The following is a 26249-nucleotide window of genomic DNA, read 5'->3' on the forward strand; positions in this document are numbered from 1 at the left end:
CCTAGGCACAAGGGAAGCACATCAACACCCGCTTTCCAATTCGGTTGTTTCTTTTCCCTGGCGTCTGGCCCTTTCCTGGCTTTTTACTGTTTCATTTAACTTGCACAACGAGCGACATGGATGCTATGATGGCAAGATTCCTTTACGATTTGATGACCTTTGCGTGATTTTGATTTTCTTTCTCACTCACCTCTCTGCATTGTGGAGATGGGCGTTATTTTCCGGGGGGATGGGGGTTATGATCACCCTATTCGGATGTTGCAATAAAAGGCGTTACGGAAGAGACTTTGAATCTCTATGAATGATACAAATACTACTTTGTACAATATCTTGTTTCCTTTGTAATTTTGCTATGCGTAGAGGAGCGAATATGCTTGTTTATGGGAATGAGTATCACGAGGCTAGTGAGGAAGCATGCCAAGGACTGGGTATCACTTGTTAATTGAGACTGTGTGTGCTAAGATATGGAGTATTGGAGTATCACTTTGAATAGTCAACCGGAAATGCCATCTTGGAATCCGTTAGGTCCATAGATCTTGGATGTTTGGAACCTTGCTCGCAACTCTACCTGAATCACCAGAACAATGAAGCGAAGCGAGATCCACACAAAACATCCATCTAGTGGCTGTCCCGAATAACATCCAGGAACCCCTGAATCTTCTGATGATCCTCCACCAAATGATAAACCTTCTTCCGATCCGCCTCATGATCCCGAAAGATCAACATAGGAATATCATCCCCAACATCATAAGAGAAGAACGTCGCCCCCAACCCATGCGCAATAACCCCATAAACCCGGGGCGGACGGCCAGCACGACGCCTCTTCCCGAAGATCGTTCCCAGATACAACTCCAGATGGACCTGCCACTGGTCCACACCCTCGTTGGCGTTTGCATGGCCTGCGGCGGTGCGGCAGATCACCACCAGGATGACGTTGGAGGTGTTGTTGCGGACGTGCAAGACTTGCAGGTCGTACCAGAGGTCGCGCTCGTTGTACCATCCATGCTCGCGGGGGCGGGTTATGTAGTTTTGCTGAACTGGGAATTGGGTGGCTAGGACGGCGTTCCAGACGCCTAGGATGGAGGTGTTGCGGCCTAGGTGGTTGGGGCGCAGTTGGTCGATTTCTTGGCGGATGGCGTTGTTGGAGAGCTGGGGAGGGAGGGGGATAGTGGTTATGATGGGAGTTGGAGGGGAGGTAGGGCTTGGGGACTTACGTAGGTGGTAGTAGTAGACATTTTGGCGGTTGTTTCTGTGGGGATGTTCAGTAGGATCGAGTTCGGGATGGAGAGATTAGAGAGATGTTGTTTGATTGGAATGGGGATGGAGAAAGTGGATGAAGATGAAGGGTCGAGAGAAGAAGATGGCCAGGAGGAAGCTGGAGAGTGTCGTTACAGGGAATCTACCTCAATTAGGTATAAAGGAACGACTTCAGGAAAGAACCACCAACGCTGGGGCAGTTGCTGAGCTACAAGTAGTCACACTTTGATGAGCATAAATGCATTGCAATATCGGCTTCATTAGCTATCAAGGCGCCTGCGCCGAAATATCGAGGAACAAACCACCAGTCTATTATTTTAACGCCATGGAGAAGAGCAAGATCCGCCATAGCATAGATCAAACATCCTCAAACTCTTCTTCATCCTCATCGGATTCTTCATCCTTCACGTCTGGCTCGGCCTTTACATCATGATCTGCTTTGATGATAGGCTCGACACCAGAACCAGACTCCATTTTGATCCTCTTCATCGCAGGCCCATCGTCAGCGGGTGTGGATGGAGTGCCAACGGAAGACGGGGCAGCGCTGGAAGTGTCGTGTTCCCTCTTGATACCCGATAGGCCAGAGGGAGTAGGGACGCTGGTTGGGCCAGGTCCAGTAGCCGGAGTCCCGGGGCCACTGGGGCCGGAAATACCAACGTCTTCGAAATCCTCGTCGAAATCGTCAGACTCTTCCGCACTGCTCGCATCTTGTTCATCCTGGAGGGCCTTTTCTCTAGCCATCTCCGCATAGTATGCGGCAATCTTGTCGTTCGAGTCATCCAGGGTGGGCTTTTGATCCTCATCTTCAAGCTCGGATTTGATGGAGACTCCCGCCTCGGTCTTGACCTGAGCAGGGGCACCAGCATCGACGGTGGAGTGGGTGTGCCACACGGGTAAAGCGTTCTGCTTCTCCACGGCGGCCTTGCGAGCAGCCTCCTCGGCCTGTTCGGCAGCACTCTTCTCTTCGCTGGAGGTAAGAGAGATCTCCAAAGCGGCAGCATCGGTCTTGAGGTTTCCGCGCACCACATCTTGTGCCTTGGGCGGCACGGGAACGGCCGCGCGAATGGGGTGAGTGCTGAGGTTTCGGGGAACTTCGACCTTGTGATCCCAGGCGGTGTCAAAGTCGTTGGGCGGGATCTCTACGGAGTCAATCTGCTTCAGAAGCTTGAGCATATTGTCAAGCTGCGCCATGAGCTTGCTGTTCTTCTCATGACCAGTTCGGTCAATACCCTCCTCGCCCTTGAGATCTTCAGTACGCTCCAAGATTGCGCCACAGTTTTGACATTCGAATCCTTCCTCCGAGACCAGACTCAGGACGTCTAGTTCAGTCCATTCCGCCAAGCATCGCGGACACATGTATTCCTTGCGCTCCTCGCTCGGCGTGTACTGCTCCTTGATTGTCGAGGTCAATTTGGAGACCTTGTATTTGATGGCATCGATAACCGGATGGAGGGGGATATAGTAGTATTCTCGGTTCACGGGGCGAGTCGATCCATCGCGAATTTCAGCGCGTGTGCTCCTGTAGTCCAGCAATGATCTCTGGTTAGCCGAATCTCGCAGGCCCAGTCAAGAAGCAAGCCATACACTCCAATCAAGCGATCTTCTCTTAGTCGCGCACACAGTTTGCGTAGGTCCTTCTGCTGCATGCCCATCAAGAAAGCGAGATCCTCTGCATGGAGACTGTGGTAGGTCAGCTAAACTGAACATCTCTCATTTAGCAACGTCCCTGGAACAGCATCGTACACTGAGTGAAGGAAGAGCGCGTCCACGACCAAGATGTGTCGAGTCTCGTAAAAGGCGCGCACGACGCTTCGAATGAGGGTATTGGCGAGATCCATGGTTGCGACGGAGAATTGGCGACGCGAGGTCCGCTATAGCTAGCTCGAGGCTGGGGGGTTGGAAGACAGAGCTTCTGGTGGTGGAGGATTAAGCGGCAGGAATGATCATCATCTCTCACTGACTCGTCGCAAGGGCAGGTCCGAGTAAGAGAAAGAAGTGATGGCGCAAGGAAGCGCAAGGCAGATGCGCCGGATCGAAGCAGTACAAAGAGGCTTTGTCAATTGTGGCTGAGAAAGCTTCAAGTGATACTTTGGTGGCCTTGTTGCCTGAGGCGCTTAACTACCTAGTTTAGCCTAGTGTGATATATCAGACTAACCCAAGGCAGATTAGCGTCCGCCGCCGTGGAAAATGTCCGCGGCCACCAGCTTCAAAGGCCGCGAACGATTTCTTGTGAAACTCGAGTTCATGCGCGCCTCTACCCTCTGGCAGCGCAATTTTGCTGGACTTTTCCCCTCCGTCCAAGCGCCCATTTCTCGTCAATTCTCTGCTATCTTCCGAGCCCAGACCTCCGCCAAGCAATACGCCCGATCCCTCCACGTCGATTCCAAAGCCGAGACCGAGCTCAAGGAACTCTTTAAACGAGTACCATGGCCGACAACACGACAGGAGGAGCTGACGCTGGTTCAAAGCGTAAGAACCGTAATATGGGAAGGTCCGAATGGAGGTATGTTGTATGGGGTTTAAGAGACGCGATCGCCGCCCAGCGGCTAACCAAGGAAGTCGACAAGCCCTAGACAAGAGGAAGCGCGCTGAAGAACGGGAAGCGGCGAAGCGTCGCAAGATCGAGAGTGGTGAACAGATCACGAATCCGATCTATGCTACCGAGTTCTCCAAGGAAGAAATTGAGAATGAGGAGCGCCGGCCAAAGAAGAAAGTCGCGGTCATGATCGGGTATTCTGGAACTGGTTACTACGGCATGCAATTGTACGCGAAGTTCTCCCTCTGCCTCGACAGTGGTCATTGATTTGACACTAACACATATCATTCTAGAACTGAGGATAAGCCCACCATTGAAGGCGAGCTGTTCTCGGCCTTGGTCGCCGCTGGCGCAATCTCCAAGGCTAACGCAACGGATCCCAAGAAGTCTTCCTTCATTCGCTGTGCCCGTACCGACAAGGGTGTCCATGCCGCGGGTAATGTCGTCTCCCTTAAGATGATCATTGAGGATCCAGACATTGTCGAAAAGATCAATTCCCATCTCAGCCCTCAAATCCGGGTTTGGGGATTGGAGCAGACGGCAAAGAGTTTCAGCTGTTATCAGATGTGTGACTCTCGAGTCTACGAGTACCTGCTCCCAAGTCACTGTCTCCTTCCTCCTCATCCCAGTACATATATGGGAAGAAAGATTGTCGAGCTCGCTGAAAAGGCCGGCGATTTGGATGAGGTCAAGGCCCGACAGGAAGAGGTCACCGGCTACTGGGAGAAGGTGGATGAGGAATATATCAAGCCAATCCTGGACAGCGTCCCAGAGGATATTCGCAACATCGTTCAACAATCTCTCTTCTCCAGTGATGTGACTCCGGAAGATCTTGATAAGGAGGATCAACCTGCTGCGGAGGAGCCAGAAAAGCCAGCCGAGGAAACGACGCAGCCGCAGGAATCTGGCGCTGACCAACCGAAGGAGGACCAACCATTCGTCATGGACCCTCGCCAAAGGCTGATTCTCGACACCACCAAGGCCGTAAAGGCAGCTTATATCAAGGCCCGTCGGGCCTACCGGGCACCTGCGTCTCGTATTGCTCGCCTGCAAGAGGCTCTTGACCGATATGTGGGCACACCGAACTTCTACAACTATACTATTCAGAAGACCTTCAAGGACCCCTCGGCCAAGCGCCACATCAAGTCATTCAAGGTTAACACGACCCCCGTGGTCATCAACGGTACCGAGTGGCTTAGTCTGAAGGTTCACGGTCAAAGTTTCATGATGCACCAAATCCGCAAGATGGTGGCCATGGCTTCCCTGGTTGTTCGTTGCGGCTGTCACCCCGATAGAATTAAGGACTCCTACGGACCCGACCGTATTGCCATTCCCAAGGCTCCCGGACTCGGACTGCTGCTAGAGCGACCCATCTTTGACAGCTACAATGCCAAGGCCAGCAGTCTTGGCCGTGGCCCCGTTCATTTCGAAAGGTTCACAAAGGAGATGGATGAGTTCAAACAACGCGAAATTTACGACCGGATCTTCCGCGAAGAGGAGCAGACTTCAGCGTAAGTTATTCTAATCTTTCAGTCCCTTTCAATTTGTTTGGTCCACTTGCTTACATATTCATCGCAGATTTGGCAACTTCTTCAACCACATCGATCACTACCAGAACAACTTCTTCTTGTACTGCACATCTGGTGGTATCGCAGCTGCGAAGCTTGTCTCTGCGCCCACCGAGAAAGGTGCCCCTAAGGGAGAAGGTAACAAGGCTGATAAGGACCAGAGTGCGGCTCTGGCTGAAGTTGAGTCTTCAGAGGATGAGGGTGAGCTGCCGACTGGTGGTGAAGAAGGCAACTAAAAGGAACTTTGTACATCCTGGAATATTGGACGGCTTCGAGATTCCTTTAGATTTCACAACATATAAAAGTTTGATTGACACGTCAAATCGATGAACTCTACGAGAATTACTTGGGTATGATTTAAAATGACAGCCCTTTTCGGAGAATCACTTCCATCCACAAGATATTTCAAAAGATACACGAATTCAGTAGCAATATAGCCAGTGTAAATTGCCACTGACCAGTTTGAAGTCTGTCCTCATAAAATCAATATCAATATCTTCCTATCATGATGTCCCTTCGAAAGCCCTCCTATTCACAGGTGTGATGGGCTCCCCAGTAAACTCCCCATTCGGTCCCACCACAGCAAGGATGTTCTTCATAGCATTCAATTCAAAGTTAATCCTTGTATCCAAAGCACCGCCCCCGATATGTGTAGTGAGAGTGACATTCTCCATATTGGCCAGCCTGGGCGACACCTGCGGCTCATGATAATGCACATCCAATGCAGCAGCAGAGATATGTCCGGTTTCCAACGCATGAACCAATGCATCTTCATTCACAATTTGTCCGCGGGCCGTATTCACGATTCTGCTACCTGGTTTCATCAATGACAACGCTTTGGCGTCGATCAAGTCCTGAGTGTGCTTGTTGAGAGGCGTGTGCAGCGTTATGCAGTCGGCAATCTTCAACAGATCGTCCAAAGATTCATGATATGTCGCTTCCAACTCTTCCTCCTCTTTCGGATCGGCTCGAATAATGTCGAAATAATGGATCTTCATCCCCAATGCCATCCGGGCTTTGAAGGCAAGTTTCTTGCTGATATTTCCAAATCCAACTACGCCCAAGATATGGCCTCGTGGATTCTGAGAAATTGTCGCAATCAACTTATGAGTCGCAGTGAATATCTCTGGATCTGCTGTTCTCGCTGCTAGCTGCGAACGGGTGAAGTTGCGGAACACGCTGAGAATCATGTACAGCGCGGTATCAGAGACTGCCTCGTCCGAGGCTCCTGCACCGTTGGCATACCAAATCTTGTGTTCGCCGAGTATGTCAACATCTGCCCAGTTGAAGCCGGCACCGGCGGATGCAAAGATTCGCACGCTAGGTGGGAGTAGAGAGATGAGTTCTACATCCCATTGGCCCATGAAGCCTCCTGTCTGGAAGTGTGGGCGAAACAACGCTGAAAAGTCTCCGTACCTGGAATAGCAATTAGTCAAAGTGCGCACTTGAAAATGGAAAATTTACTTACTTCATTGACTTTAGTGCTTCTATAAAGCCGTCCCTGTCTGTCTCAGTTGCCTGGATAACCTTGAACCGCGCTTGGAATTCATCTTTGTAAAAGGCATGGTTGTACTTGATGGCGTCGCCAAGATGAAGTACGATCGGTTTGTTTGCCATTTTAGATCTATTGGTAGCACGAAGATATTTCGATTCACATTTGAGAGCTTCAAATCAGTTATAAGATCTCCCGCAACTAGAATTTGGGCTTATCCGTGCCAGTTATCCGTGTCCGATTAACGATAAAACAACCGGAGAGAAGACCGACAAGTTTGCCTTCCCACTCCGCGACAACCAACCATCCCACCAATTACATACAATCATTCATGCATCACTTGAATAGAAGCTTCTAATCCTAGCAATCCCCTATGTACGCCTTACAAGATATACCGAGGCCCCTCACCTGGGCCATGCTCGCTTTCCAGCTTTCGATTTTCTCTCCGCAACACAAACCGGATGACGAGCGCTAATACCCCGCAAGCCCCACAGACACAAGCAAGCACTATTCCGGCTGGTATGTATCGTGGGCCTTGAAACTCGGGGTAAAGGTAACTGCCGTATATCGAAGATGCGTTTCCAAACATACCGCAGATCGCGACCACGACTGAGCGCTTGACTAACGGCCGTGAGAAGGATGAAGTGATCCATGCTAGAATAATCTGAAACGAAGGCAGCACTCCAATCGGCATGAGATACATGGCGAACATACGGACACCCAAGCTGGACGTTGTTATAACAAGGATGTTACCGAGTGCTCCGATTATCATACAGCAGAAGATATGGATGCTTCGCTCGTTTGTGCGGGACGAGTGGAAGGAGATGCATAAAACGGCGAGGAATGTTGCGAACCACACGGGGACTGTGAGAAAAAGTGTAGTCGTGTTGCCATATCCCAGGGACTGGACAATAGTTGGGAAGAAATATCTATTATTCTTTGTCAGTGGCCTGCCTTGTGAAACGATTCAAGGAATTGACGTACGTGAATGACTGGGCTAGCAAGACGAGGTGGTTCAGCAGCATGAATAGGTAGAGTCGATAATCAGAGAATGCCATCTTTACTGCTTCCATGGGTGATACAGCATAGCGATCATCCATTTCGCCAGCTGCGTCTTGGGCGAGGCGCCATTCCGCATATTCTTGCTCGTCGCGGGAGAGCCAGCGCGTGGTGTTTGGATAGTTCGGCATGAACCACCTTTTTTGGGTTAGCAAACCATCCCGGGATAGAAAGATAGAACAACACACATTGCTATCATCGCAATCCCTACGGTCACTGATCCCTCGATAATAAACAGCCATCTCCAGGCGGCCATTCCGTGTGCATTATCCAGGTTACCAATCACGCCTGCTGCGATGAGACCACCGAACCTAGGTGATAGTCAGTTTTCAAGAGCCAATTCAAAAGGCGCGGCGGTATCTGACATGTTTGCGAGTGCGACACCGGCGTAGAAAATAGCGATTCTGTGGGCAAGTTCGTCTGCGCGGTACCATGATGACATGAGGAAAATAGAGCCTCTGCAAGTACAAATTAGCGGATTAACCCTCGAATTAGAGCCGAAAAGATTTGAACGAACGAGAAAAACGGCGCTTCAGCCGCACCTAGATTCATGCACAAATATAAATCAGCAGGGTTTATTAGGTCCGTAGGTCAATAATTACCTAGGAATAATCGACAAATCAGTTCTCCAGTAAAGCTGCGAGTCATTGCTTGTAGAGCGGATATTGTGCCTCTGTTGTCATCAACATTGAATTCGGTTCAGTCAAACTGCTTAAAGCATACCACAGAACCATCATTCCACACAGGTATAGAGATGGTCGAACTCGAGTCAACAGTAGGTTCGAAGGCAACTGAAACAAAATGTATCCCTAGATCCTCCTATTAGTGTTTCTGACATAGCATAACCTCGACCGTGTCTTTCTTACGATGAACAGAATTGAGGTTATAGTGTTGAACTCTGTGCCTTTCAGTTGGAGATCCTTCTCCAAAGAACCGAGTCTAGCTTGGGAAAGTGCACTTGAACCTTGTCAGAGTTATCATAGGATGTGGATTTTATTGCCGACTTACTTGCGGTCCAGAAAGTTGGTCAAATACATCAATACTATCCATGGCAAGAGATGCAAGTCAATTTTCCAAAGAAGCCGTTTTGTGTTTTGGCGTTGCCAGTCTGTATCCTGCGATGCAAAGTAAAGCGACGAATACAATTCTTCTGACACAGCTTTGGGGATATTAGTAGTTGTTTCAATATGAGCAGAATCGTGCTTGTCTGTCATTTTACCCAAGCTCTGGCTGTATACAGGTAACCTTTGCAATATATTCTCAGGAATGTATAGCTTGAAGTACCTAAAACAGAAAGTATCTTCTCAGTATTGAACTGGCTACAACAATTTATGTCATGTCCTCGTTTCCCGCCACGACAGGCTTTCTCTCCGGCTCTGACACATCCACACGCACTGCTACCCCTCAAGTTAATGAAAGCTTATATGCTTATGGAGTACGTCAGCACGTTCCATGTCATCCGGTACTCCAGAGGCGAAAGGCACTATCATCCTCCAAGATTGTGGAGAATTATGCGGAGGTCCGGGGAGGGTTCAATACATCAAGCTGTTGTCGGGGTTCTCTCCGTCATCCCATAAGTAGAGGATCTTGTTACTGGCACGCGAAAAAGGATGTCTCGCGCGACAAACCACATATATATGCCTTTACATAATGACTGCTCATGGATAATGGTAATCTCCTGTACCGTTTTATGCTCGTCAGGGATGTGCGTTTCTAATCAGGCTTAGCGTTGTAGTATCGCGAAAGCCTCTTGTAGTGCTATGAGCATGATCCTATGAAAACGGAACAACAGATGCTTCCTTGTTTGAGTTGCAATGCAGATGAATTAAGCAGAACCAGATTTTCTAACGAAGAACATGCAATAAGCGCACTCCCAGACACGCAACGTAACATGCCATACGACGATCATTCTGAAGCCATCGAATCCAGGTACTAGGAATTAAATAGAAGCAACATATAAAACTTCAAAAGACCGCTTAGGTATCAAAGAGCCCGTGTGCTGGCGTGGGGATCACTGTCAGCAAAAAGAATATGACAGACTGTCTGTTCAAGTTGATGGAGCGAAATGGACCTCTAATAATTGCTTCAGTTAGTTGTGCATAGGGTCCCGCCTTCTTTGTATCTTGACTTCGAGGGGGAAAGCGAGGAACTTCATTCACCAGCTATTTCGGTATTTTAACACATGATCAATGTTTCCTGATCCCTTCAACCATTTCTGGCACAATTTTGTTGTCTGGCATTAACCCAGCCTCGCCAGACTTGGAGGTTCGGAAGCATTCGTTTGCTAAGAGGGTGCATATGTATGATCACTCAAATGAGCCCATTTAAATGCGAATGGCCATCATCTTCCCATGTCGTGCTGTCGAGAATATCTCTGTGGCTGTGCCAGTAGCCTCGCGCATCTCCACGCTCTGGGTAGACTTCGTAGAGCTTCGATATCCATGCGCGGTCGTTGGGCGTATTTTGTTCAGTGAGGTTATTCATGAGGTCCCAGATTCTCTGGATCAATCGGACCCATTCCAGCTTGTCTTCAAGCCTCTCGTCCTTGAATGGCTCTAAAAGCTGAGCAAGTTGATCCATTCCTGAAAGTCCTATTTCCATGAAATTGGCGTCATGCGGTGTACTCTTCCAAAAAGAGCTGATTGACTCTGGTAATGTGTCATTGTCGAGCTGCGGAAGAACTTTCATTAAAAGATGTAGAAAAGGCAAGAAAGCATCCATTTTTATCCGCTCGTCTTTGACATAGTGGTAGGCTCCAGGAGTATCGTGACCAGCCAGATAATTCAACAAGAGATCGCGCAAGAATGGGGCGGACTTTTCAGCTATACGTGGGAGCCGAGTTTGTTGCTTGTCGTATTCGTCAATGGTGTCCAAGTCGGCGAGTCGACGACAGAGGTGACGGAGATTTGAGGCTAGAAGAGTGTTGCAGTCATTCTCAGCTGTATCAAGAGCCCGAAGGGCCGCAGCTGAAGCTCTTTCTATGTTACCATTGCGGAGGTGGGTGAAAACCGGTGTTATTTTGTCTGTATACCAAGGTGGCGTGGACATCTCAAATTCGAGGTCACCCGTCATGAACGCATAAATGTCCGCCATCCAATCAGACGAAGGTGAATTTCCTTGACCTTTGCCTGAGGGGACTATGGACCCGACCAAAGCGTGCAAAGCCAGAGGAATCATTGATGCATGGTCTGGGGCTTGCTCGGAATTCTGAGGTTCATCATCTCGATGCATTGTCAGCCCACCCTGAGGATCATATTCGCCTTCTGGGAGGCAATTAATGATTGAATCCGTAATCTTGAATCTCATATCTCAGGAGGCATTGCACCGTTGCTTCAGAGCATCGACTTTCTCCCAAATACGGTTCACTTTCACCTTGTCGTGTTCTGATGATCTCGTAAGAATCCCAGCCTCATTCAACCAATGTGACATCTCCATCAGAATAAATTCGTCCTCGTCGATCTCATCACACTCTATACCAGCGTTTCTGATCGCCTCCACACGGGCCAAGAGAAGTCGACGGATTCGCAGAGGTGTGTGCAGCTCGTTATCCAATCTATATCTTTGCACCATGAAAATGACGCGAATTAAAAGATGCATGAGTGGGAGAATGGTGAGTGTTCCTGGAAGTGGGTCGAGATAGGATTAAGGAATTCGGGGCTCTAAACTCGCCAAATACTCCAAGGCAAATGTGATAGAAACAATGGACAGAAATTTGGCGCGGCGAAGCTGATCGGTATCAGGACCATAAACGGCATCCATGCGAAGTCGAGATTGTTTTCTTGGGTGACTTGAGCCAGAGTTGACTGCAAGTGAGCAGCGTCATGTCTCATTTTTCCAACGGCCGTCATCAAATTCCATTTCTGTCTTTCAACGAATTGGAAAGAAGGTGATTGAATGGCCCGTAAGTGACTGGCCCTCCCCGACTTTATCTCAGCTGCATCAGGGTTAAGATCCGCCATTTTATACGCTCTTGCTCCTATACAAGTATAGATGTTGAAGAGAACCGTATGATAAGGTAACACTAACAAGATTCGCCGAAGCCAGAGAGTAGCAGCGGGGTGTCTTTGGTACCCCTTCATTCCATCGACTAGAGTCTCTGTTTGCCCCGTTATGAGATTGGCAGCCATGAGCAACCGCACAGCATTCTGCAAGGAATCGATGGTAATCTTCGACGCCGAAGGGAGAGAGCTTGAACTGCTTTGAACTTCCTTCCTCGTGACGGGATTGTCCCTCATGATGGACCAAAGCTCAACGGGCAAAAGTGAGCTTTCCAATCGAGACTTTGGAATGGTTTTCACGATGTATTGAATGATTTCAACTCTCAGTGGCAGATAGTCCCCCCAAAGATGCTCATTATTTGGCTTGGATGCGGTATTAATCCACAACCCAATCGAAAGCAAAGCCCAGAGGTCTTCGTATCCCTCGCGTTTTGTCAGATAGTCCAGAATTGCCAGAAGGAGACTATGGATACCTCCTAGACCGCAGTCGTCATTGAGGTTTAGAGATTGAATTTCAGTAGCTCGGCTCTCCATCAGATTGCCTCTTGGTCCATAAGTGGAATTTTCGTCGAATGCGCTATCCCATAAGAGGAGGGCATCTAATCCATAAAACTTGCCACGCAGTGACCTTGATTGGCTCTTCAGGGCGACGCGATTGTATTGCAAGAGTTCAAACACGCAATGTAGATGTGTGTCGCTTGACTGTCTCAAATTTCCCGGGCGCTGAGATGCCTTATCGGGGGGATAAACAATTTTTAAAACCTCCTCGTTTGTCATGCGGGTGCTAAGTTCAGCAAAAAATCGCTCATCTCATCGGCGAGAAATTGCAAGGGTGCAGACGATGTTACTACCAATTTGAACCCAGTGGTAGACAGAATTTTGGCCACACGAAAGAATTCGGTCCAGCTTTGAGAAGTATCATCACAACAGTTGTTGGATAAATAGGGATAGACTTCGTCGATTCCGTCTAGTAGGACGATGAGGTCCTGGCCCTTCGAGCTTTCCATGGCCTGAACCAGAAATCTCATAGGATCTGAACAAGAAGGACTCGGGGTCCCGCTTTTGGCAACAGAATGCCATATGCATTTAGCCATAGCCAGACAACCCAAGGCACTGTCACTGTCGCGCTTAAGGGATATATTGACGTAAGCGATGCGAGAGAAGAGCTTTATCTCCTTCCACCACCAAGCCAAGTGTTCCATCAGAATGGATTTTCCATTGCCGACATCGCTGACGACATTCAAAAATGACTTCTCCTCCCTCATCAAAGAGCTTGAACGGCGAATGTCATCTTCTCTGCCAATCATTTCGGGCATTGAGGGAGATCTTGTAAATGAGCTGGCCGCAGCGCTATCCACTGATGTAGATCCTCCCAAACGAAAGTCCCTTCCGTCAATCGTGTATATCGCAGGGACCAGAGAGTCTTGCACCTCGAATATTTCTGCAAATCTAGCAGGCCGCGAAGCACTTGCTTGCATAGCGCGACGAGCGGTATACCCTGACTCGATAAAAGTTTTCCCATTCTGACAAAGTGCCTCGTAAAATGAGAATGTTAAAATTTTGGCGGCGGCAGCTTTCAATTCATATCTCATTGCAAAAACGCCGGTGATTCCGTGATTCAAAAATTCGAGGGCAAGGTGACTGAACGTTGAGGAAGTTTGTGCAGTACGGCAGGCACATAGCACGGCCCATTGAACACCGTTTCTTTGTAGGACCTCGGCAACAGTGGAAGCGGCGTAGGCTCTGCGGTGCTTCGAAAACTTGTCAAAGAATTCTAAAACCGATCTGGAGTGTAGAGACAAGGGTCAGTTATTGGAGAATGCATGCATGTCCGGGAACTTGGGGGAAGGAAGATCTTTTCCTAGGTACTTTGATGATCGTTTACCCTTTGTCACGGTCAAAGCTTCCATGAAGATCAATATGAACCAAGTCGATCTTCTCAGATGAGGATATCCGACCCAGCGTTCTCTCAAATTCCTCAAACGTTCGTGGGGGTTTGGTACCGATTCGAAGACAGGAGATACAGTCGATGGAGGATTTGGAGAGGGTCAAAAGGAGGAAGAAATGGGGCGAAGAGTGATTTTGAGCTGCCCCGTGCTCTACTGCGATACCCCGGAATAACTTCTTCAATATTGATGGTTGTGCCTCGGTCGCCCTCGCCATGGATAGGATTATGCAGGGCCAGCATGCAGATTGCCTGCACGGTTCCCTTCGTGCAGATTGTTGGCCGGATCTTTCCTGCTGTTCTCCTGTTCCGAAGATTGATTTGCTAGATTGGCCTTTATCTGGCCCTTTCCTGCTTTCCTTTGCTTCTTCTTCCTTAGAGATTCCAGGAAGACCAAGTTTCCTGGATTTCCTGGCTTTCTGTGCGTAGCAGCGTAGTTTAGCAATCAAATACCACAATGCAAATACTACAATGCTTCCTGACGATGAAGGTGCCTTGCGGGCCATCATATTCCGTACTTCTAAGGGCTAGGAGAAATTTTCGTCCTGCAATACAGTCAGTTGCAGCCTTGTCTTACTGATATACGCGACGCTTTACCTGAATCTCAGAGCTTGCATACATGTACCATATTCAATGCGATAAACACAACTTCATATCATACCAAAAGAACTTGCTTACCGTCCGCACAAAGTTTGAGTGCAGAGTAGATATCCCATGGATTTATAACAGCCGCATTAGATGCCTCATATTTTAAGATCATACTCATGGCACTAGAAAGGGCTTTCGTGACATTACAACGCCAGGCCTAATTTGGAATATATCGCAAAAGAGCTTTAGAAATAGAGGAGGGTAAAGCGTATCTGACTAGGCCTTTCTTTCTAGCTCGTGTTTCATGATTTTAAACTATCACTCTTTGCACATAAGGCCTCAATAGGGATTATGAGATATTGGATCCATTGTACTATATGCTACTCGCTTAGCGTCGGAGTGTTATTAGAGTTTCTTGTAGTGCTATGAGTAGGATCCATATTTTAATCTTCTTGCTATGAAGTGCTCCCTAAATCGTTTACATCAATCCAAGGGACACTCCGGGCGATACCAGAGGTGCTTCGGTCGACTCAAAAATCCGTAGTAGTCCTCTAAGAACGGCCTTAGTTTTAGGAGCAGGGGGGTTGCCAAGGCCGGCTAATACATTCCTGAACTCGAAGGGGCTATGAAAGAAAAGAGTGGATGAATACATGAAACTGCCCTAACGGGCGATTCTTCGTCGATCTTCCATCCAATGAAAGTTACGTACTCTTCCCATTATCCCAAGTGGCCAGGTCTTTGCCAATAGTCGCAGTCATCTCTGATTCAAGAAAGCTCTGTTGTAGATGGAGTATCGTATAATGAAGTTGAATTCAGGTAAATATGTTCTTTCAGTATGTCTCTTCCTAAGCCCTCGGGGCCTCCTTTAGAGTCCGGTAGACGATATCGGTCATAATCAACGTTTTCTCTTCTTGCATCTTACGACCTACAATCTGGAAGCTGATCGGAGCTTTGTCGGATAAGATTGGATTGTCTATAAGTGGCTTTTAGTAAACACTCTCTAATTCCAAAATAGAGACAAAACTTACATTCTTGCTGCACCTTCTTATCAGTCTCGCTCAACGGTGCGTGATTGACGTATGGACTATCAATCTCGGCATCTGTATAGTACCCCGATGGAAAGGATGTAGCTGGCCAGTCAAGGACATTGAAGATCAACGTATAGAGAGCGTGTGTGAAGTTCCCATGTTCGGGGATACTGTATGGGGATGTAGGTACTAGACAAAAATTATCATAAGAATAGGCATTTAAAGCGGCAAAGTATGAGAGCTCACGAAGAATCCCATCAAGTGCCTTGAATGAGTCCCATCTGGCAAACCACTCCATGCGAATTTTATCTCGCATCACATGAAGCTTATGCATTTCAAATATGGTCTTTGGCGGGTTTTTGTCGGCCCAAACCAGACCGGACGGAATCGGCTCACCCGTAGGCTCCAGAGCTTTATGCAGCCATTGGCCACCGTCTGAAAAGAGGATTCCAAATGTAACCTCTACCAGCTCTTGAATTTCTTCTGGGGAAATTTTCCAGTCCACAATCTCATGTCCAGCATCTCGCAGAGTGTGCACTGCACCCTCGAGCGCTCTTTGGACTGGTGGAGTCGGCGTTACCATGCCGTCGTTCCACATAACAGCCAGCTTCAGTCGTTTCGGTGGGTCGAGAGGCGTCCAAGGGAGGGGAACACACTGGGGATCATACTTCCATGGAGACTGCTGAATGATGACGCGCGAGGCTAGAATTAGGTCCTCCATGGTGCGTGCCATGGGGCCTGGAACAGCCATGATACTATCCTGTCCTGCGGTAAGGACGCTCGTCTTGGACATAGGGAAGCGGCCAACGCAGGGTCGTAAAGTGAAAATACCTGCACAAGAGGCTGGGATCCGCACAGAGCCACCTATATCCCGCGTAGACGCTCATTAGAAAAACTCTTATGATAATCACACGACAGAGATGTGAGAGTGTTGTTGCTTGATACAACATACCAAGATCGCTACCAATGCCAAGGGGGCTGCCGCCAAAACCAAGAAGGGCACCTTCGCCCCCTGAAGAGCCGCCCACAGCCCAGGAGTGTCGATTGAATGGGTTGAGAGTTTTCCCAAACAGAGTATTCTCTGTCTCGGGCCTCTTCATGCCCGGTGGGACGTTAGTCTTCACGTACAATACCGCGCCGGCGTCTACCAATGCCTGAACGATTGAACAATGGTGTTCGGCTGGTTTGCCGACCAAGGATGTGAAGCCCTGAGTAGCGTCCTTGCCTTGAACATGAAAATTGTCCTTAACCGAAATCGGCAAGCCATGCAATAGGCCTTTTGGCTTTCCCGTCAACTTCATTTCTTCATCCAGGGCCTTTGCCATTTCTAGCGCCTCATCGAAAAAGATATCCGTCAAGGGATTTATCTGTAAGATGGTTAAGAGATCGTTAGCGGTGTTTTTGATCACAAGTCAAAATAACATATTTGAATATCCGTGGAGGAATTGCAGTGAATACGCAAAGAGGCAATGCAGTCATTTAATCCGGGCTGATTGGAGAAAGGATGTCGGAATGAACATACAAGCTGCTGAGCCGCCGCGGCACTTTTACAATAAGCCTTTGTCACTTCCACTGCCGAGACTTGCCCCGAGGCGAGGCGGGGTAACAGGCTGGTCACAGAGGATGACAGAATTTCCTTCTCTGCGTCAGAGAGCCATCCACTCTGGGCAATGAAAGTCGACACGTCCGCTTGCTCGGGAGGAGGAAGAACCGAGGACGGCAGTATCCATTCGGTTGGAATAGCTTTCTTGAGACTGTCGCGCTTGGCTTTCACTATGTCTTCCCATATGGAAGCCATGTTGGCGAGTGTTAAGGGGGCAAGATGAGCAGCTGATTGTATAGAATGCGTCTTTAATACTGTAGAAAGAGTAGAAAGAATAAAATGCTGAAGCGATGGGGGAGAGGGTTGTTTGAAGGTATTTATACTTCAACGCGGGCCCATGTTGTCATCCAACTCTATCGTGTAGCATACATAGAACATTGCACAAAAACAATGGATATACAGTATCCAAATTATTCAAAAGCGTCTATCTGACCGTCGTGAATGTATGTTGGGGTGGGGTTGTGGTTCTGCACAAACTTTTATGCCGGATATTCATAACCTTATCGTTGCACAGCCGGGGCTGCATTAACCAATGCGGGGACAGCGATTTAACTGCCCAGTTGCCGAACAGACACTTGATTCGTGTTATCCAATCAAGGTGGTTTATGAATTTGCCGACGAACATCTTACGGTAGTGGCTTGAGGCCTCATTACTCGATTGACTGTTCGCTTAAGCTTTCTCCGCGGGAAAGACAAAAAGCATCCTTGATAAGCAAGATTGAAGGCCCAAAGCCACTGGTTTTTCCTATCAATCTTTGACTCTTTCCAGTTTCTATCATTCTTCTCCGAGTATCTTTATCTCGTCGCTTCATGTACATGTCGGCGCAACTCTGGATGTGCTAACGGGATACCATATATTTAGGATATTTACGCGAGATATAGTGATAGCAGATTAGAAGATAAAAAATCGATGACAATCCCATACCAATTGGGCATCTAGATATGGGAACATATGAATTCTATAGAAGCATAGAATAATGTCGGCTTGAAATAATAGCCAAGTCCAGGGAAACTTTGTTAAATCATAGAGCCGAAGTTCTAACTACAATCAAGGCACCTGAAGGGAGAGGACCACTACATCAGCATTTGCAGGTGAAGCCATTGTCAGAGGTACCAAGATCGCGATTTGAACTTGGTCAAGATTGAATTATAACTAAATTATGTACATCATCACACATTCCTGTCTGTCCATTCACAATTCCACCAATTATGGTCTTAAACCTTCTTCCCTTATATATAGTCTTGACTGGGTAACTCAAAAGGTGATTTCTGCTTACTCAAGCCATTCATCTCCTGTAATCGTGATTGGCGATTCTGCGCATAAACCCGCGGCTGGGCCATTCCAGACTGCGCAGCATTTTGAGCCGCAGCATTTTTCTTCAGGGACCGCGATTTAAGGAAAATCAAGACTGCTAAGGCGCATAATATCGGAACTCCAAGACCCACTCCAACGCCCATAGCAATTTTCCCGGTTGTTGTTAGCGCGGAGTCTGCAGCTGCCGTTGGGCTGGAGGATGAAGACGAAGATAATGATGAACCCGAGGATGACGATAGGGATGATGACGAAGGGGAAGTGATTGCCGTGCTGAGCACGTCCGTGGCGGTAGATGTGGCTGTCGATGCGGTGGTTGTGGTGGATGATGGCTCGGTTATGTTGAAATACGATGAGACAAAGCCGCCGTCTTCGTCAGGGTTGATCCATAGGAAAAAGACATTTGAATAGGACAGATCGAATCCGTATAGTTGCACGACCCAAGTAAAGTTTGTAACTTTGTCGGATGAGTGGATTTTAGCTGGATTTTGTAACTACTATTAGCCGGTATTCGCTTCGCGTTGGCTACTTGAAGGTTGAGTCGCTCAAACTTACAATAGATATTTCCCTGGCTTGCGGCACTTTGTTGTACAAGGCTCTGTTGCCAGATGGAGACATTGAAGACTCCTAGGGTTGTTTTCCACGCAATGACCTGTTTGTCACCCAGTGTCCAGACGGGGTTAATGCCGGTGTTGGAGGCTGGGTTCGTGAAATAGTTGTTGCTATCGCTCGCCACGGCAATAGACGCAAGCCCGGTGAATATTAAGATTAAAGACTGAAGCACTTTCATCTCGAAGAAAGCGCCCAGGAGAGTAGAAACCATGGAACTGATATGCACCTAGGAGGTATGAGGATCACGAAAGTCTGGGTCGGAAATTCAAACTTCGAGTGACAGAGAGCCTCAACGGGAGGGGCTCGGTCATTATGAGGTGTGAGTCGAGTTTCCCCTGCGTCGGGCTGGCAAAGCGCAAAGCAACATGGGCAATGTTTTCTCTAACCGCCGTCGACATGCCCTAAGAGAGATAATGCGTGTTCTTTGACAGGGGGCTGCAATTCTCAAAGACCTAGTATGAGCCAATAGTACACTGGCGCATTGGGAACGAGTGGAGAGAGCTTGGCCTAATCCTGTGCTCAACTCAATGGCGCTATTCCCCAAGTGAACTATGGCCCCCGGGGCCACTGGGGCCAAAGTTGATAATCTGTACTTTTGTTTGACTACAATTCAGTCACTACAGACAGGGTCTCACATTATCAGTAGCTACGAGAGGATGAATATTAGATCTTCTATAAGTTCCGGCTATCAGTATAACAACATCAGGGACGCCTTCGACCTTCGTTTAAAGGAATGGCGATGATTACTTTAATACCAGAGTTCACTTGATTGGCTAAAGTGCGCTAAAAGAATTGCAGGGTACCTGCATCACTAGGTCAAATCCAAAACAAATTACGTCGAGTCAGTCTATTCCTATTGTTGTCTTAGAGGAAAGGTCCCCTGAGGGTTGTTTCCCCAGTTCCCATCATCAACAAAGATTCAAACGGCACAGCCTGAACCCATTTCTCTTGTAGAAAAAGTTCAGACGAGCCCCTTCTCTAGTATCTTCGCCGTGGTTTAGAGGAAATTTGGATATCCTCGTTCATGAACGCCTGTTGCAGGAGCCACGTTTTGTTGTCTATTATTGGCAGTAGTTGGGCGGCTCTGAGCGCGGCTAGCAACGCAACGCCAGCGCACACGCGAGTCATGACTTCGTAATCGCCTCGGTCTAATTATTGGATTTTATTGTTTAAAAAATCGCCAAATGTAAAAATCGCGAAGTTTGCTTATCTTGCATCTCTATATTGGTATAATACATCTAAAAATTCAAACTAGCCTGATCAAACTGGTGGAGGGACTCCCGGGCTATACTTCACCCCCTTCTTCATGGTGATCTCACTAGGAATCACATCCATAACATCCGCATCATCCCAAGTGGCGTGAACAGTGCGTTCACCTCTAAGCAGGCGGTTAATGTTCAACATGGTGCTATACATCACTCCAAAGCTAAACGCCTCCGAGTCCTCGCCTTCTTCAACGTGAATATCAGAAATCTTGCCCTTGACTCCCGCAGCACGGAAGCCTCCAATGATAGCCGGGAATGAACCATAACATCGAAGATATCCGTGACCGCACATGCGACCCAGGGAGACATCGAATTGAGCACCTGTGTCAATCTCCTCTGCCAGACCAGAGGGATTAACTGACAGCGCTGCGAGGATCTTACGCGCACCGCGGTTGCTCACGGCATAAAAGGTGGAGCATACACCATCGCTAGCGGCACAAGTCAGTCGACTGTGGTCGGGTCGCGTGTGGCCCTCGAAAACTGGAGGGTCGCGCCAGTAGGGTAGGAAGTGATGAGGCTTGGGAATGGTTGGGTCGGTGGGCGTAAGGTAGAAAGGCTGATCGGTCTTGCATGCAATGCCACAGTGGCCCAGCCAGAGAACATCCCAGTCATCACCGTATGGAGACAGGGTCATTTGGTTTCGCGTTTCTTGGAGAGCTCTGGCTGCGAGAGCGAAGCTCTGTAGTTGCGCTTTTACTGAGACATCCCAGTCGACATCGTCTTCCATTACGATTGCGCTGCCGAGTCTCTCTTCAACCACTCTAGTGACGGTTAGTGATGACCAACGAATATTTCTTGTATTGAATTTCTTTCATACCGTTGAATAGCATTGAGATGGGCTCTCCTAGCAGCATACTCGGTCGGCTTATGATCGTATCCCCAGTTCTGCGATCGTTAGCGCGCAATTCAATTATCGCCAGGGTTTTTGGTAACACATACGTAGGGATAAGATTTAGGGCTGATTTCCTCAGGGGTGACCCCGTCCACCCATTCGACACGAAATTCCGTGACGGCCGATGTGAGGATGATATTATCCCGCTTATCGGGCCTGCTGGGGAGATTGATAGCAAATATTTTCTCGACCTAGAGCGTCTCCCATTTAGCAATACGGCAATGCATTAGCAGAAAGAGCATACATACACCTAGAGTCTCATTTTTGATCACATCGAGATTATCCCATTCGTGTAAGTCTTGTTCGGTCCAGGCCTGCTGGGGGCGTGGTGCCTTTTCGGGGCGTGACACACCGCCGCTGCTCCCGCCAGCTCGAGCGCCCGCACTCGCGCTGGTCACAACGATGGCGCTCTCACGACGAGAAGGCCATAGACAGTAGAAGACCAGGAAAATCCCCAGCAGGACTATCAGGGCTCGCCTTAGACGCAACTGGGACGTAGAAGAGGCCATGCTCATTTGGTCTGAGATGAAAGACAACATGTCGTGCCGACCATCCTCGACGGACGTGTAGGAGGCGACCGCGATTTTTTGACAAGGTTCTTTTGCCCAAGCCAGCCAACAGCCAACAGCCTCCTGTAGGCGTTGGGCTAATTAAGTACAGGCCGGGGGGCAGGGAGGGGTCATGTAGCCTCCGTCACATCCAATCTCCTCATGGTTGGTTCATCGTTTCCAGTCTCCACTGCGATGCAAGCACCATGGCAAATGAGAGCCCCCTTTTAGGAGCTGGCACGCCATGAGACTCATAAGTCCAGACCTTAAGGCTTGCCGCTGAAGCCGTTCTCGTTAGCCTTGGCGTTAAAATGGGTTAAACATGCTTATCTCGCCAATCATCGACCGAAACCTTAAGGCGAGATAAAATGAAAAGCCTCTCGTTGCGACCGGGGGTTCCCACACGAGCTGTTGTCAAGTTGTTCTCGTTTTATGGCGGCCCCCCAAGGGTCGAACAATGGGTCCAATAAGAATGAACTGTCTATGCGGGTTTCCCGCCGACCGTCATGGCTGAAACACTCCACTCGCTTGAGGTCGTGGTCCCTGGCAAATTTGGCTAAATATTCTACAACCTATTATTGACGGGAATCTTCTCTAGTTGATCATCCAGGATATGTTATTATACATATCTGGCGTCCCTTACAGAGATTCGGCCAAGCTTTTTGCTGGAAGGTACAACCACAGAGGGTCTGTTAGATCTCCTCTTGTCCGAGTGTTCTCAAGTCAATGGTCCTCGGCCCGATATCGACTGTACTGAAGATCTCCCGCACCACCTGTACTGTATGGTTCCTGCCGTACATGCTAGGCAAGTAATGTCGCCTTTAAGAAGTTTCCCATCCATGATCAGCACTACTGGGGCAAGTTTGCCTCAATCCCTTCAACTTGTTCGAGACACGTCGTTTCTACACTTTAGCAGCAATGGGTCTTCCTACACAGTTGATCAAGCTATTTTAGCCGGTCCAATTTTAAATTGGAGAAATTTACATGAGTATTCAAACGCCCGTGCTTAACGTTCGATTCTATGGTGATGATTGCCAGAACCAACCCACCTAACAAGTCATGATATATCTTAGGTGGTATCTCAGCCCTCATGCGGGCGGAATGCTAGTTACTACACTAAGATGTATTTCTTTCAGTATCAATATCATTGAATTCTAATCAACCTCCTGTTAATTAAAACAGTAGAAATAGAATGGCTCTGCATGCAAGATATGGGCCCTTTGGAGTTGTTTGTAAGTGTTGTTCCCAAGCGCTTCGCATTCTGATTGGACGATGGAAAACCTTACAGGCAAAATCGGAAAAAGTGAAAGACCGGATCAAACGTAATTTGCTGATTGGTGGGTTAAAGGACGGAGTGAACCGGCAATTAATTTTCCTTTGAGTGTAGTTGAGACCAGTCCAGATCCCCGCTTGTCTCAACTATCAGACGGCCATTGTCCTATCGCTTCACCATGGCCAAGTCCAAGGCAGCCAAGCGCAAGCGCAATGCGCAAATTGACCTTCCTCAGAAACAAGCAAAGCCCTCGTCCACATTGACCCCACCTCCCGATGGCACCAATCTCGAGCCGAAGCACCTTAACACCATTGTTTCCGACGAAGAACTCGACATCACGGTCGAGACGCTCACGGCTCTCGCACAATACCCCGGCTTGACTAAGTCGAAGGCATGCAAGGATCTTCGAGTGGCGGTTTACGATTTCCGCCAGGCCTGTACTACGGGCGTCAACAATGCTGGTACTGCCGGTTCCACTGCATATCGTCTCATCGGATCGAACATGCGGCTAACTTCTCGATAGAGGGTGCTAATCTGACGGCGCGAATTACCGGTGCATTGGCTGATGGAAAATACTTGGAGGCTAAGATCTTACTTGCTGAGATGAGGATCAGAGGCGAACAACCCAAGATTGGGGCGTTATGTCGTTGGGTTCGAGATTTGGACGTGGTCAGTGGCCTCTCGACGCAGCCGGGAGAGACCGACCGTGTCGTCGAGCGTAGCGCAAAAGATCTTGAACTCCTCGGTGTTCTAGATGCAATTCTGCGTGTTAGCACTCCGATTGATACCAACCCGAAAGCCGCCTTTTCCACTTCTCCAATTGCTTTCCAGTCTATCTGGGACCTGCGACCCTCAACAGAAGAACCTCTCGAGGTCTACGCTTCCGTACTCGACAAGACGATCTTGGCCGAGGCACCTACATCTGCCTCTGCTATCCGCGTTATTGAAACTACACCCGGTCCGCTCCGCAAGCCTCCAAACCACCATGCCGCTATTCTCTACACCACTGCACCCAACGCTGTCCCATTGGCTCCTGTCGGACCGACCATCACATACCATCCACACCCCGCTGTGCCGGGTCTCGGTGTGGCCATGAACGTTCTCTCACCCTCAGAGTGCAAGGCTATCATCGCTGCGGGTGAATCTGTGAACTTCTTGCCTGACGCGCCGCTCCGCGAGGATGGTGACATGAGCATTCTGGCTCATAACTTCTATTGGGTTGTCGACACTGCTTTCCACGACCTCCTCTGGGCACGTATTTCTCCTTATGTGCCGGCCTCGATCGGTGGCCGTTTGGTCCGAGGTATCAACCGGCGCTTCCGTGTGTATAGATACGTCCCGGGTGCAGAGTACCGCTGCCATATCGATGGAGCGTGGCCACCATCAGGCATCCTCCCCGACGACACATATGTATACGACGCCTCACCTGAAGACAAGAAGCAGAGCTCCATGTATACCTTCTTACTCTACCTCAATGACGAGTTTGAGGGTGGAGAGACAACCTTCTTTATGCCCGCGGCGCGGGAGGGAACTCTTAATGCCTACCCCGTGCGGCCCGTGATGGGATCCGTTGCTATTTTCCCACACGGAGAGGCCAACGGGGCCTTGTTGCACGAAGGCACGGGAGTTAGAAAGGGTGCAAAATACATTATCCGTACCGACGTCGAGTACGACGTCAAGCCCTCTGAGGAGTAAAAAGCCAAATATACAATGTGTATGAACCTGAATGGTAGCCTGTCAAAGGCGATCTATAACGATTAACGACCACAAAAAAGTCATAGCAATTACAAAAGTCATTTTGATTGTCTATACTCTCATCTTACAATGTTCTACGCTTGCTTGTAAATCTAATCTCTTTCATCTTCTCTGTATGTTTCTTCTTTCATCCCTCGGTTCAAGGGAGTATTTGTCTCTAATAATAGCCATCCGTGGCTTCCCATATTTAGCTCATGAAAGCCCATCCTCAATCAGTATGAAAGAGGCTTTGTCTTGTTCAGAATGTTGTTGAATGTTGTTAGATTTAACAACCATATTGTCAAGATGTTCTTTGGCATTCTGTCAATCGAACTGGCAGACCCTGGGGGACTCGACTATAAAGACGAGGTCATCTCCTCGCACCAGAGCTCATCACCAACCTTTCAGCCTCGCACTGTCGAACTCTTTCTTCATCTTCTCAACCTCCCCGATTCCTTACCACTTCTCCTCCTGCGCATACACAGCTCGCCTTTTCATCGAAATCACCGCGCCGCAATCATGAGCGCTGAAAAATTATGGCAAAATCTTGTACTGCTTATTGACAGGCTAAGCCCCGATGACCCTATCAACCCCCGTCCAGTTTACCGCCGCAGCAGGTGCCCCCGAAGAAGCAACTACGATGGCCCTGCAGACGATTCTTCCTCGGACGAAGGACCCCTTACCTATGAGAAGCTTCAGGAGGCCGGTGCTCACTTGGAGCAAGCGATGGAAGACTCGAGCGTGGTAACGCGTGTTCGCAGAAGCACCATGACCCTCGACGACCTTGAGATGTCCCCCGATTCCTGGGACATCAATGTGGAACAGACTCAACGTCTACCATACGGTTACAGCGAAAAAGATGTGGCTAATCTTGAGCTTCCAGACGGCGACTATACAAGGGTCGTCATTGACGGTTGGAACCAGGAAACTAACGCGTATCTGGGTACTACGTGGGAGGGGCGCGCCAAAGAAAGCGTTATGTTCATTGAATGCATCGCGAGGCACGGATACGGTCCCTACGCTTCCGAGTTGGGTATCATGGCCTACGAACGTGTCGCTCCCTTGCCGACTCTCAAAACTATCTTTGTCGCTAACGTTATGAACAATGAGACCCGCCCTGCTGCCCGTACGATCTGGTACGGGCCGGAAATGAAAGTGTTTCAACAGGGATCTGCTGATTTTCAAGCTTTCCTTGGTACTGGTATTGGTAAGTTTGTTGCCTATACTATTCTCGGTGCTTTTGGTCAGGGTGTTAAGAAGGTTTCTGCGATTTCACTTTGGTATATTGGTCAGAGGCAGGATATTCTGCAGATGCGCTTCGATATCGAGGATGTTTGATTAAGGAAGAAGATTATTCTCGACGTGATTTTAGCGGGAACTCATACATGTGTGAGGATTTGATGATCGGTTTCATTGTTTGATGTGGGTGTTCGGATGTTGATGTTTCGTTTCTTGTTTCTTTGCCTTTATTCCAAGCTTCCGACGACTTCCAGAATAAGAGTTTGTTGAGATTTTACAGAATTAATATGCCACATCGAT

The 26249-nt window shown here is 48.6% G+C and overlaps 11 protein-coding genes across 11 annotated transcripts; 3 read left to right on the top strand and 8 right to left on the bottom strand.

The window, feature by feature from the left end:
- Positions 1-618: 618 nt before the first annotated feature.
- Positions 619-1235, bottom strand: N7496_008693 (uncharacterized protein; the record flags this gene model as incomplete). The annotated part of the gene is made up of 2 exons (XM_056701612.1): positions 619-1149; positions 1215-1235. The coding sequence occupies 2 exons, from the start codon at positions 1233-1235 to the stop codon at positions 619-621; spliced, it is 552 nt and encodes a 183-aa protein (XP_056553675.1).
- Positions 1236-1614: 379 nt separating this feature from the next.
- N7496_008694 (putative transcription factor TFIIE complex alpha subunit) lies at positions 1615-3095 on the bottom strand (the record flags this gene model as incomplete). Its single annotated transcript, XM_056701613.1, has 3 exons — positions 1615-2776; positions 2842-2937; positions 3001-3095. 3 exons carry the CDS (start codon positions 3093-3095, stop codon positions 1615-1617), a joined length of 1353 nt encoding a protein of 450 aa, XP_056553676.1.
- Positions 3096-3444: 349 nt separating this feature from the next.
- N7496_008695 (pseudouridine synthase PUS2) lies at positions 3445-5597 on the top strand (the record flags this gene model as incomplete). The annotated part of the gene is made up of 4 exons (XM_056701614.1): positions 3445-3726; positions 3782-4020; positions 4087-5304; positions 5372-5597. 4 exons carry the CDS (start codon positions 3445-3447, stop codon positions 5595-5597), a joined length of 1965 nt encoding a protein of 654 aa, XP_056553677.1.
- Positions 5598-5864: 267 nt separating this feature from the next.
- Positions 5865-6978, bottom strand: N7496_008696 (D-mandelate dehydrogenase-like dehydrogenase; the record flags this gene model as incomplete). Its single annotated transcript, XM_056701615.1, has 2 exons — positions 5865-6777; positions 6830-6978. 2 exons carry the CDS (start codon positions 6976-6978, stop codon positions 5865-5867), a joined length of 1062 nt encoding a protein of 353 aa, XP_056553678.1.
- A 3244-nt stretch (positions 6979-10222) lies between these two features.
- Positions 10223-11143, bottom strand: N7496_008697 (uncharacterized protein; the record flags this gene model as incomplete). Its single annotated transcript, XM_056701616.1, has 1 exon — positions 10223-11143. One exon carries the CDS (start codon positions 11141-11143, stop codon positions 10223-10225), a length of 921 nt encoding a protein of 306 aa, XP_056553679.1.
- A 1540-nt stretch (positions 11144-12683) lies between these two features.
- Positions 12684-14073, bottom strand: N7496_008698 (uncharacterized protein; the record flags this gene model as incomplete). The annotated part of the gene is made up of 2 exons (XM_056701617.1): positions 12684-13695; positions 13796-14073. The coding sequence occupies 2 exons, from the start codon at positions 14071-14073 to the stop codon at positions 12684-12686; spliced, it is 1290 nt and encodes a 429-aa protein (XP_056553680.1).
- A 1215-nt stretch (positions 14074-15288) lies between these two features.
- Positions 15289-17269, bottom strand: N7496_008699 (acetamidase; the record flags this gene model as incomplete). The annotated part of the gene is made up of 5 exons (XM_056701618.1): positions 15289-15416; positions 15472-15660; positions 15718-16335; positions 16424-16838; positions 16994-17269. 5 exons carry the CDS (start codon positions 17267-17269, stop codon positions 15289-15291), a joined length of 1626 nt encoding a protein of 541 aa, XP_056553681.1.
- A 1035-nt stretch (positions 17270-18304) lies between these two features.
- On the bottom strand, positions 18305-19209 carry N7496_008700 (uncharacterized protein; the record flags this gene model as incomplete). The annotated part of the gene is made up of 2 exons (XM_056701619.1): positions 18305-18867; positions 18942-19209. 2 exons carry the CDS (start codon positions 19207-19209, stop codon positions 18305-18307), a joined length of 831 nt encoding a protein of 276 aa, XP_056553682.1.
- A 1049-nt stretch (positions 19210-20258) lies between these two features.
- Positions 20259-21670, bottom strand: N7496_008701 (CAZyme family GT25; the record flags this gene model as incomplete). The annotated part of the gene is made up of 4 exons (XM_056701620.1): positions 20259-21024; positions 21081-21148; positions 21203-21346; positions 21404-21670. The coding sequence occupies 4 exons, from the start codon at positions 21668-21670 to the stop codon at positions 20259-20261; spliced, it is 1245 nt and encodes a 414-aa protein (XP_056553683.1).
- A 1484-nt stretch (positions 21671-23154) lies between these two features.
- On the top strand, positions 23155-24671 carry N7496_008702 (prolyl hydroxylase family protein; the record flags this gene model as incomplete). Its single annotated transcript, XM_056701621.1, has 2 exons — positions 23155-23437; positions 23500-24671. 2 exons carry the CDS (start codon positions 23155-23157, stop codon positions 24669-24671), a joined length of 1455 nt encoding a protein of 484 aa, XP_056553684.1.
- Positions 24672-25016: 345 nt separating this feature from the next.
- Positions 25017-26048, top strand: N7496_008703 (uncharacterized protein; the record flags this gene model as incomplete). Its single annotated transcript, XM_056701622.1, has 1 exon — positions 25017-26048. The coding sequence occupies one exon, from the start codon at positions 25017-25019 to the stop codon at positions 26046-26048; it is 1032 nt and encodes a 343-aa protein (XP_056553685.1).
- Between the last annotated feature and the right edge of the window lie 201 nt (positions 26049-26249).

The sequence above is a fragment of the Penicillium cataractarum genome, assembly GCF_028827025.1.
Source record: "Penicillium cataractarum strain IBT 29864 chromosome Unknown utg000007l, whole genome shotgun sequence".
NCBI lineage: Eukaryota > Fungi > Ascomycota > Eurotiomycetes > Eurotiales > Aspergillaceae > Penicillium > Penicillium cataractarum.